Raw genomic sequence first — 13,152 nt, forward strand, 5'->3', positions numbered from 1 at the left:
AGAGATGAAGGTTGTGGAATAGGTTTGTTAGAAATATGTTTCACATGCAACACACACATGAAATCTAATAGCATATAAATTGCATTTATAATTGTGTTTCAGAAAAAAGGTGAAAAGGGTGAAAAGTGATTCTAAAAAGACAGTATGCAGCACAAATCAAGCAGGTAGCTTTAAGCGATGAAATAACCACCCATGTTCAGATTTATCAAACACATTTGGACACAGAGAACCTTCAATGGGAATATATTTCTGGCATTTGACTATACAGATTTTAGCCATTCTTACAAAATCGTATCAAACACAGAAGCCATAAACTAATGTTTGTAAACTGAGACAACACAGGTATCAAGGGGTGTACAGGATAGAAGGAGATGTACAGAGAGAGACTGGAGAGAGACTGAATGTGTCCTTTTAAAGGTGCATTCTGACCAAGGGCTGGGTGTCTCTGTCCACAATCACCTGGTGAAGCCATAAAGCACAAATGAATACACACATGCACATATACACACACTGCACACTTAGACATGCCAGCACACACATGCACCCAAACGTACACTTTTACACACACACACACACACACACACCGCACACTTATACATGCAGACACACACACACACACACCACACATACATGCAGACACACACACACGCATACACCGCACACACCTACATGCAGACACACATACATGCAGACACACACTTATACACACACACACACACACTTATACATGCACAAAGACACACATGCACAAACACACATATACTTGGACATGCACACATACACACCACATACTTACAAATGCATGCACATGCACACACACCATACATTTACACAAACACACACACACACAAATGAAAGGAAGATAATAGCAATATGTGGTACAATATATGGTACAATATATGGTAGAACAGTTTTAAAAGTCAGTATTATAAGTCATCGTTTATAAATTCTGGCAATAACACAAAAAGCTATTTTGTTCATGTGCATACTTCATTACCAATGTGACCACCATATGGCAGTGGGAGAATAGGATGAAATTATTACTGTTCTGATCACTGTTTCTTATTTAGAATCATACTGGCAGTAGAGATTTTTAAAGTAAAAATAAGTATATATAAAAGGGATATTATTGTGATTCACAGAAGCCATTTCTATAGCTTGTGTGAGCCTCAGAGACTCATTTCCTTCATGGTGTGGTGTTATCCAGAGGGACTCATTTTATCCACTGTATGGTGTTGTCCAGAGGGACTATTATCATTTCCCCCACAGTGTGGTGTTATCCAGAGGGAGTATTATCATTTCCCCCACAGTGTGGTGTTGTCCAGAGGGAATACTATCATTTTATCCACTGTATGGTGTTGTCCAGAGGGACTATTATCATTTCCTCCACAGTGTGGTGTTGTCCAAAGGGACTATTATCATTTCCCCCACAGTGTGGTGTTGTCCAGAGGGAATACTATCATTTCATCCACTGTGTGGTGTTGTCCAGAGGGACTATTATAATTTTCCCCACAGTGTGGTGTTGTCCAGAGGGAATACTATCATTTCATCCACTGTATGGTGTTGTCCAGAGGGACTATTATCATTTCCCCCACAGTGTGGTGTTGTCCAGAGGCAATACTATCATTTCATCCACTGTATGGTGTTGTCCAGAGGGACTATTATCATTTCCCCCACAATGTGGTGTTGTCCAGAGGGACTATTATCATTTCCCCCACAGTGTGGTGTTGTCCAGAGGGAATACTATCATTTCATCCACTGTGTGGTGTTGTCCAGAGGGACTATTATCATTTTCCCCACAGTGTGGTGTTGTCCAGAGGGAATACTATCATTTCATCCACTGTATGGTGTTGTCCAGAGGGACTATTATCATTTTCCCCACAGTGTGGTGTTGTCCAGAGGGAATACTATCATTTCATCCACTGTATGGTGTTGTCCAGAGGGACTATTATCATTTCCCCCACAATGTGGTGTTGTCCAGAGGGACTTTTAGAATTTCCCCCACTGTGTAACAAGTGAACTAACACTGTTACAAGCTAACAGTGTAACAATCCAGAGAAGAAAGATCCTCTTTTACCGTTTCTCCCTGTCCATGTTGCTCCCAGCCTGCTCATGGGAAACCTACACCTATACCTCAGTAACACTGCTTTTTGACATTTTGTTTTTAAAAAACACATTCTGTTCTTTAAAGCCAAGTTATACTCACTGCAGTTCTCTAAACCTTTCTTGTTATAATGGCGATCATGTTTGCTAGCTATAGCTGCCAAAGCAGAGTGGTGAGGAGAATCTCTAATAGAAAAGATCAAGACAGGGTGGGTGATCATCTATGACCAGATGCCCAACAGATTCAACAATTGTTTGCTTGTCAAAAGTGATCTTATTCTGAAGTGGTCTAAAGCACACAGACTGTAAATAAATATCTAGAGCCTCTGTTATGTTACTGGTATGTTTACGTGGTTGTATTACCTTTTGAGTTGTTCCTACTGTGTTGCCGTTTTCATCAGGTAGTACATTGCACATGCCCAGTGCAAGTCATCTAACTTATCTAATGGAGGAATATATTGCCATGCTTTGTGGATTTCCATGAACATACTCGATTTGTGTATGTCAATCTGATTAAAAGTAAGTTAATCAGTGACTGTATTTGAGTAAAGGACCTTATAGAGATTGCATTTTGTGTGAGGGCCACCAAACACATTAGATTATTAACTGTTTTTCAGACTTTGTTCATCTCCACCTATTTTAAATGACTTATTATCTCTACTTATTATCTTGTAACTTCCTGTTTGCATTCACTACTATTATAAGAAAGCCTCACAAAATGGGTTAGTGTGGGTGTATTCATATTAATATTAATATTTTCTGCAATGCGTTGCAATGATTCATAATGGCTACATCCCCAAACTGTTACCAGCTGGCTACACAATTATATCCTTTACATTTTCTTTATTATTTTTCTCTCCCTCCACTATCTGTCTATCATCCTCCCATCTGTCCTGCCCTTCATCTCTTTTGGGTTCTCTCCCTCAGAAACTTCATGTGTCATCTTCTCTCTGTTACTTTAAGTCTGCTCCAGCATAGTCAGCCATCACATTTTGCTAAGATGATTTGTATGTAATGTTTTATAAGACACGTGACTCATTATTTATTATATAAGTCTTCAGTTTAATATTTCTTGCATTTTCTCTCCCCTGTAGAAGACTAGAGTTAAAATGATAACCATCAAAACAAATGATGTCTGTGAGTTCATGTAGTTCCTATATATGATTTGGTGTAAACAAATAAATAATAGGCATCTGAAATAGTACTTGTTGGTAGAGCACTCCTCATGTTACTAGCATGATCAGACTCTGAGGGCTGATATGTACTTCCTCTTGCACTCCAACAGAGAGGCTTTGTGGTGTATAGCTGGTCAGAGGTGAAGTGCAGATACATTCGAATGATGGTATGTCATTCTAATGACTGCACACCGAGACTGTGTGGTGTCAGTCCACACACAGAGAAAGAGCTAGACAGAGACCACGCCAGGGGTCATTTCCCCTGAGGTACTGATGGGAAGATATTCACAATGCTCTCTGGAGCAACCAGAACCTGGATCTCTGTGCACATGTGTACTTGTGTTTTCAGCTGCTTTCTTTAATTGCACACATGTATATGTGTGTGGCTGGCTGGCTGGCTGGCTGGCTCGCTCTCGCTCTCGCTCGCTCTCTCTCTCTCTCTCTCTCTCTCTCTCTCTCTCTCTCTCTCTCTCTCTCTCTCTCTCTCTCTCTCTCTCTCTTTCTCTCTCTCTCTCTGTGTGTGTGTGTTTCTCTATGTATGCACGTGGCCGTGTGTGTGCATGTTTGTGTGCGTGTGTGGCTCTATGTAGGTCTGTACAAAGCATGATTTGTTAATCATTATTGCATTATCGGCAAAATAATAATATTATGTTCCATATCTCGCTGTCTTAGTGACTCTATACAGAATTAATCCTAACCCTACCTACAGAAATAACCCTAACCCTACCCACAGAGTTGGGTCCTGGTTGAATATCCACATAATGAAAGCTGAAGAATGTGAACGCTCTAATAACCCAGTTCATCACACTTCCTTTGTCTGAATGATGCCCAGTGGAATTTTGAAAAACACATGACGTCATAAATTTTTTTGTTAACACTAATGCACATAAATCTACAAAGAGACCTTGGGTCAGACAAAGGCACTATATAAACTGAACATATAATAATAATAATAATAATAATAATAATAATAATAATAATAATAATAAATAATAATAATAATCATAATCAAGTACATAAATTCCACTTCCTCCTTACTTCATCCAAGCCCCATACTCACTAGTGCTAGGTTATGAACATCTTTACTCAGTAGTACTGGGTTATGAATAGATTTACTCACTAGTACTGGATTATGAACAGCTTAAGGGTTGCCATGGTTATTGCTCTCCATGACTGTTTGATTGTCACATTTGTTTGTGACTGATTTGCCCCACCAACCACGGTTTCATGCAGTTTCACAGAAATAAAACCTGGACCAAACAAACTTTTGAGACTCATGATTCAGTGAAGCACTGCAGAGAGTCCACCTACATACATCTCCCTCTTAGAAATGACGAATGACTAGATTTCAGACTTCAGTGACTCACTGCCTTCAAAATGTGGGAGGAAGCAACACCAAAATAAATCTATTACATATGGATCTGTATCCATGGCAACATATCTTAACCTTTGACTTATGACAAGTGACCCCATCCATCCCCATGCTCTCGCGCCCTTGCCTCATCGCTTTTCCTTCTCCATCATCTCTCTTCCATCTATTATTTCTTTTGTCTCTCTGTCCCTCTATCCTCCCTCCATCATCTCTTCTTCCTCTTGATCCCTCTATCGTGAACGATGATTCACCTCTACAATGATGTGCAGGGTTTCTAAGAAGTGAATTTACATGTAATTGACCATAGTCATATGAGATGAGAGGTGTAATTGACTCTATTAAACAACATTTTGAGATGGAGGGGCCGCTGCCTTTCACTCGCTGTCTGTCTGTCTGTGTGTGTGTGTGTGTGTGTGTGTGTGTGTGTGTGTGTGTGTGTGTGTGTGTGTGTGAGAGAGATGCATAGGAAGAATAAGTGAGTATCTGCATTTAATATTTGTTGGTGTGGAAACATGCCTGTATGTTAGTGCTATTGCATTCTCTTAAAAAGTGCATTTTCATTTTATTTACTTTAAGATTTAATATTTGAATGTATTTGATTATTAATTTTATACTGGCACAGAGAGTTTCTCTTTATATAATGGGATCCCAACAGTTTCCATATATGGCTGTTCAGGCATTTAGAAGGTGTCATCGCATTCATTATGTAATTCACCTGGTTTACTGTTACTAGGGTCAGGGTTAGGTTAAGGTTAAGGTTATGGTAGGGTTATGGTAGGGTTAGGTCAGGGTTAGGGTTAGGGTTAGGGTTTTGGTATGGTTAGGATAGGGTTACGGTTAGGGTAGGGTTAGGCTAGGCTTAGTTACTCTGCTGCAATTAAGCTGCTCTTAGACTGGAAACAGCAGTAAATGATGTCTGGCAGATGCTTCACAACAGAACTCTACAAATCTCTACAAAACTTTACAGAACTCTATAGATATTTACAGACCTCTGCAGATCTCTACAGAACTCTGCAAAACGCTACGGAAGTCTACAAAAATCTACAGAGCTTTACAGACCTCTGGAGACCTCTACAGAACTTTGCAAAACGCTACAGAAGTCTACAGAAATCTACAGAGCTTTACAGACCTCGACAGAACTCTACAGACCTATGGACCTCTAAAGAACTTTACAGAACCTAACAGACCTCTATGGACATTTACCAGATCTTTGCAGAACTCCACGGACCTCTATGGACCTGTATAGAACTCTACAGACCTCTCTGGACCTCTAGTGAACATAACAGAAATCTACAAAACTCTACAGATCTCTACAGAACTCCACGGAGGTCTACAGAACTCTACGGTCCTCTATATAACTCTACAGACCTCTACAGGACAGTGAGTGAAAGAGAAACTGAAAGAGAAATAGAGACAGAAAAAGGAGAAATCCAGACAGATCAAAGCAGGATTACACAGAATTTGTAAATTCTTTAAAATATTTGCTAAAGTGCTTTGGTTGGAACTGAGGCTGACAGCTGATTTTCCACCACTGGAGAAGCATACTGGTTCTACTAATTTAATCTAACCATACTGGCTCTGCTAATATAATCTAAGAATACTGGTTCTGCTAATTTAATATAACCATACTGGCTCTGCTAATATAATCTAACCATATGGGCTCTGCTAAACTGGCACCTTGTCCAGGTTTTTTTTTTTTTTTTTGGGGGGGGGGGGGGGGTTTGTGCCCCTTGTCCACAGTTGTTATTTCCCTGAAGATTTATCTCTAATGTTTTCCATAATTCTGGGATGTTCTTCTCCATCTGGACATAGACTGAACTGGTGCAAACTGCATTGTATCTACTGGATCTACTGGAAGTCTATATAGGATTATTGACCCCTCAGTGGCTGGGGTCACAGATGCTTTGGACCCGCCTTTTATTATACTTATATTTGACTTCTATGTTCACTACAGTATTAGATTGTTGGTTCTGCCCCTGAGTCTAGATGTGTTGGGTTTAACTCTGACTCATTCAGTATTGGATGTGTTGGGTTTAACCCTGACTCATTCAGTATTAAATGTGTTGTGTTTAACCCTGACTCATTCAGTATTAGATGTGATGGGTTTAACCCTGACTCATTCAGTATTAGATGTGTTGGGTTTAACCCTGGCTCATTCAGTATTAGATGTGTTGGGTTCAACCCTGACTCATTCAGTATTGGATGTGTTGGGTTTAACCCTGACTCATTCAGTATTAAATGTGTTGGGTTCAACCCTGACTCATTCAGTATTAGATGTGTTGGGTTTAACCCTGCCTCATTCAGTATTAGATGTGTTGGGTTTAACCCTGACTCATTCAGTATTAGATGTGTTGGGTTTAACACTGACTACTTTATAGTTTGGGCCAGTATTCACTGGTATGCCATACCATTACATTTTACTCTTTGGTGTACTGTGAATTTTCTCAAGTAATGACACTTTCCACAAGCTCCATCTGCTCTTTTCTGCCCTCTCTATATCAGGTTCTGGGTGATTTATGACCCTATATGAACTACATTACCCAGGAGGCATTGATTGATGCTCACCTGTCCCATTCTTTCTGCAAGTCTAGTGTAAGACAAGTAATGTTAATGCTAGTCAAGTTAAGTAACATTAATGCTAATCCAACTAATGTTAATGCTAAATAATGTTGCCCTCACTCCAAACAGGCACAAACCAGTACTAAATGCAAGAATTGCAGGCTAAAGTTAGTGCCACTGCTAGCAGTGTGGAGACTGTTCATTAGCAATACACCTGTAGCTACTGCTTCCACAGCCAACTATCAAATATTGCATTTTTGTGTACAAACACACATATAACAGTACACACATACATATTACATGGCATCAAATAAATATTATATTATTCAAATATAATATTATTATATTATATATGATAAAATTAATAGTTTGGGAAATGGTTGTCACTTTGACTAAATACATTTATGTTAGGAACATCAGTGATATCTCCTAGTATCTTTTATTCACTCATTCAGAAATTCAGAATGTAATACTTAATGATTTGCTGACACTGGCCAATACACACACCAGCACACACACACACACACACACACACACACACAATATATATATATATATATATATATATATATATAAAATCTAAATTCACTGAGGGTTTTGTCCCAAATCCAGCACGGGGGGGGGGGGAGGCTTTGTGAGCATCAGAGCCACTACGCAAGATGAAACTGTACCAAAGGCTGAAAGAAGAGCTGGAAAAGATGTGGAAGGTGAAGCCAACAGTGGTTCCTGTGGTCATTAGGAGCTGTGACCCCAAAACTGGGAAAATGGCTCCAGTAGATTGAAGCTTGAAGGAAAAAGACTGCCCAGGGGAGGGCGAGTGGCAAATTTTTTATAATATTTCTCCTGGTGCTTGGTCTATTTTCAAAGAAGTGTCAAATTGTTTCTCCTATTCAAGGAATATCAAAGCTCTGGAACTCTGTGTGTGTGTGTGTGTGTGTGTGTGTGTGTGTGTGTGTGTGTGTGTGTGTGTGTGTGTGTGTGTGTGTGTCATGCTGCTTGATCCAGTCTGCACACGCACAAGAAGGATAGGAGGCATGTTTCTGCCAAGTTAATTCCCTGAGCTAATTATGCCTTTCTCCATCTTTCACAATAACTTCCATCTCTCTCCGTCCATCTTTCCATCCTGTCTCTCCCTTGTCAATTAACCCTAATTTGCTCCGTTTGCTCTTTTTCACATGCAAATACACACACCCACGCACACGTACACAAGTATGCACATACGCAGGCTCTCTCTCACACACACATGCAAATGCACACATACAAACACAAACATATGCACTCACACAACCTAATTGGAAGCCCAAATTTAGAAGAGAGGGCCTAGAAATTAGACAAGGCAAGACAGACTGCTGGCCAGGTTTGGAGGCGGGACATACTGCCGACCAGGTGTGGAGACAGGACAGAACACAGGCCAGGGGTGGACGCAGGACAGACTGCTAGCCAGCTCCTGTCAAGAGACAATGTGGGGGATAGATTGTGCAGTCCAGAACCTGGATGCACTCATTATCTCTGCTTCTAGGACATAAACAGTCACTTGAATTCAATTACACTCAGTTACATCCAATTACACAGCATCTCTTCAGACAGCAGCACCAATGATGCTGGAGATATGGCTGAAGCTAAAACTTCCTTTAGGAGAAGTAGGGGGACCTGCAGTTTAACATTCATTAGTTCTAATACGTGTTACGTGTTATTCAAGTATTATGATCCCAGGTCTGTGGATCCTGGTTCCGTGGAACTCATCTATGTAGATCTCAGCTCTGTGAATCTCAGCTCTGTGGATCTCAATTTTCCCATTGTATTTGTGTAAAATAGAAACATAGTAAATATGATTGTCGATGGATCCACACTGATGAATAAGCATAATGTAAGTGTCCATGTGGAGCCTGACCTCTTAAATGTGTGTGTGTGTGTGTGTGTGTGTGTGTGTGTGTGTGTTATAACCACTGCAATCTCTGCTGTGCAAACATTTTAAGACCTCAATAGTGACAGACATTAGCTAATGCATTATGTACCAGGGGATTGCAAACACACACACGCACATGCACACGCACACGCACACGCACACGCACAGTCTTCTCCAGACTGAATTATTATATGAAAATATCAGCCGCATGTAATCATACCATATGTCCATAGTGGTCTCAAAATAAAAGCCCTTTCACTAGGTTAGGGTCAGTTTAAAAACTCCTCTCATTGTTTGTGGCAGGGTCTCCTTGGGAGACTGATACAAATCCAGCAAAGATTTATGATAATCATACATACCAATAACCTCATAGCTAATAAATACAAATAGCCTGATTTGTATGTATTGGCTAAGAGACTATAAATGAGACTTGTGAAACACAAAAGTTAATCATTTCCCAAAACAATCTTTCTGCCCAACATCTGAATCTGAATTTTTATCACAGGCCTAACAGGTTGTGTAGGAGGCATAATCATTCTCGTTAGTGTAGGGATCTGAAGACGCAGCACCATCTGACAGATTGTCATTATAAACTAAATGACAGATTGTCATTATAAACTAAATACTGTTGGCAGATTTTTGTATATGAATATTTGGACTTTTCCTGAAGAATAAAGGAACTATAAAATCATATTACAACAATTTTCATCTTATCCAGAGGGACTTACAAGTCCAGTCATATTACAGGGGTAGAATGCAGTGGTAGGAGTCTTCCCCATGAATGGTGCACTTGACCAGTTTAAACTCTTGTGCCCCATGGGAGAGTGGACATGTTACCACCCACACACACTGACCCCAACCTCCATACACACCTACACCAACCTACAAATTAAAACCATCCACACATATACCCTAACCTACCCCCCACCCCCACACACACACCCTTACTGCTAGCCCAACCCAAAACCACCCCTACACCAACCTACCCCTAGACACACCTGCCCCATATACACACATACACAACTACCCCACAATTTACCCCAAAATACCCCAGACCACACCCATTCACACCCGCCAACCAAGTCATTACAAGCATGTGTGTGTGTATATTTGGGGGGCGGTGTATCTTTGGGGGGAAGAATATTTCAGCACAGAGAGGTCTCTGTACACAGCACAGTATAAAGGGCTCTATGTTCAGGTACATTCCTCCTCAAAACTCAAACATTTAAAATCACACAATCTACAGAGCACATACAAGCATTGCTTTTCTCCTCTAAGTATGTATGAAAGCATCTACTCAGGTGTTACCTGAAGGTGTTACCACTGATAATTAAAGCAACACTGGAAATCCCTTAAAATCAATACTGGCACAAATACTGGCTGGGAACTTCTACCAGTGTCCCTAGAAGAAGAAAGAGAAGAACATGAGGATAAACTGGGATCACACAAACATCAACTGTGTTACAGAGAGCTTTGATGCTTCCCCCACAATGATCTGCTTTAGAAACTTACCCTACTCCTGTATCCCACCCTACTCCACCCTACCCCCACCTTATCCCACCCTACTCCACACAAACATACTCAATTACCCAGCTGACAGATGCCATGACACACACACACACACACACACACACACACACTACTGGGGCTTTCAGAAATAGAGGGCGAGAGATGGAGAGGGGGATAGTGTTAAAAACTGATGAAGAGAGAGTGTCTGACGCATAAGTGTAGAGAGCACTGAGGAAGATGATGATGAACTTATGCTTCTTTAGCAGGTACTCACTAAAGCCATCCACCTATTTGAAGAAGCACAAATGAGAGAGTTCTAACTTACAACATCAACAGTTCAGGCCGCTTGTGGTGTAATGGTGTGGGGAATGTTTCTTAGCACACATTGGTCTGAATGCCACAGCCTGTTTGTGTATTGGTCGCACTGATAATGATAATGCACCATGTCACAGAGAACAACTCTTCTCAATCTGATTCTACTACCATGATGATCAGTTCAGTGTTCTTAAGAGGCTCCATTAACCATATAAATAATGACCATTATAGTATTTCTTCAATCAAAAGACTTCACTTTTTACCCATACATAATACACAAAGACCTCTTTGTGTCTGCTTTCTCATGTCTTGGCCATCTGTTTATTTAAAGCAGTGTAGACCTGACATGCACTAAACTAGTCTATTCAGGGGTTTTGTATGGATTACAAGCAACTGCAATCCAGAATGGTTGAATCTGTTCAGAAAATGTAATGATGTTCCCTGTAAAATGTAGCGATATTCTCTGTCATAAAGAACCCAACCCAAATAGTCATATAGGTGATCTACCTGATATATTTATTTATGTGTGCATTCTTCTTAATCCCTATAGCTTTCATCTGTAATAACATGCCTTTCACTTGTGTCTGCCTGACAATTTAAAAACCATTTCTTCTTCCTGTCTGATCCTATAAATGTCACACAGCAAATAATAATTCTGCCAACTATTACCTGTAGCATTTGATAACATTTACAGTCTTTTTATGAAAGCCTAACTGAACAAAATACACAAGGAATGAATGAAGTTATATTTATATAGCACCTTTCAAGGACCCCAAGGTCACCTTACGATTAACACACACAGCTTTTACATCAAGTCACACAGCAGTGAGAAGCGGAAGCCAACTGTGCAGGGCGTACTCTTAACCAGAAACCTCAGCCCCCTGGGGGACTGAATCAGGTGTAGGGAGGGGAGAGAGGACAACATCCAGGACAGAGCACCATACACCACTGGGCATGCAGACACACAATCATTCACACACATCCAGACTAGGACAACTTTATCAGACATGCAGACACACACGACCCTAGTGCTGAGAGGTAAACGCACTAACCACAAAGCCACTGTGCTGCCCAAAATGTCTCCAACACACAGAATGAATAGCACATACAGGAAAAAAATAAATAAATAAAATATCAAATGAACCTGATTATAAAGAGAACAGGTTAAACTTTAAAACTTAAGTTCATTCTGGTTATAGTTGTGCTTGACCATAACCAATATGAATTTTGGCTTTATTAACTTATACGTTTTAATGCTTTGGCCGTTACAAATAGCAGTGATACAAAGAGCGACTTTTGAAGTGCAGTTCACAGCGGTAAGGTCTTCAGAAAAAAGCTGAGAAAACAACTGCAAGTTTTGGTATTTATTGGTCAACTGATTTTAAACATGTAACCATCAACGTGCCAAACGCATCCGTGTGAGGAAAGACACATGTCACTGCCCTTCGGTATTGCAAAGGACCAAACTCAGGTCAACATTGTTAACGACAGAAGGATGGGGACGTCCGTAATGTTGCAGTTAATTAAACTAATACATACCCCTTAAACGTTTTTCTTTTTTAATTATTCGAGAAAACTATTAATCGATATTTAATCACTTGATATTAAGTTGCCACCAACAGTATCCGCACAACAACAAAATAAGACAGACATTTTCAAATCCACGCTGACATAGGGCAATCAGTAGTTTACCCTCTTACCGGCTCTGGTTCTCTTCAGAGAGTCCACTTTATCTTCCAGACAGAACATTTATATTACTGCATTTAGCAAAAGTGCAGCTCGGCGTGATACTGGAGCAATACTACCGTGAGCGCCACCAGCCCACCCCTCCGGTCCTCCGTCACGAACCGGCGCGCTCTGGGATTCCCGCAGCCCGAACGGTCACGTGAGAAATCACCGCAACCACTTTACTCTGACGAGCACGCGCACAGCAATTTGCTTGTCAACGTCAAGATAAAATATTACAATGCGATCACAATTCACGGTTGAATTCAGTGCACCATCGTACTATGGCTTTAGGGCTTTAGTTCCAGGACACGACCAGCGGACCCTCTAACACAGTAGGGTATTTCAGGTAGCGATAACAGGGTTGTTTTATTTTATAAACAAACAACAAGCACACTGATCTAATTATGGAGTAGAAATACAACCTCATCGACATTTTAAGTGGAATTGGGTGTCTATGGCATACTATGCTACAATAACATTAATGT

At 40.4% G+C, this 13,152-nt stretch overlaps 1 protein-coding gene across 3 annotated transcripts in view; it reads right to left on the minus strand.

Annotated features, from left to right (window-relative positions):
• LOC113581731 (zinc finger protein 385C-like) overlaps positions 1 to 12,764 on the minus strand; it is a 75,639-nt gene extending 62,875 nt beyond the window's left edge. For all 3 annotated transcript variants that reach the window (XM_081698070.1, XM_081698069.1, XM_081698068.1), the window contains exon 1: positions 12,640 to 12,764. In XM_081698070.1, coding sequence (XP_081554196.1) covers positions 12,640 to 12,688 — 49 coding nt within the window. In that variant the 5' untranslated portion in view covers positions 12,689 to 12,764. The remainder of the gene's footprint in view (positions 1 to 12,639) is intronic.
• Between the last annotated feature and the right edge of the window lie 388 nt (positions 12,765 to 13,152).

The sequence above is a fragment of the Electrophorus electricus genome, chromosome 15 (assembly GCF_041902795.1).
Source record: "Electrophorus electricus isolate QZ-2024a chromosome 15, ASM4190279v1, whole genome shotgun sequence".
Classification (NCBI taxonomy): domain Eukaryota; kingdom Metazoa; phylum Chordata; class Actinopteri; order Gymnotiformes; family Gymnotidae; genus Electrophorus; species Electrophorus electricus.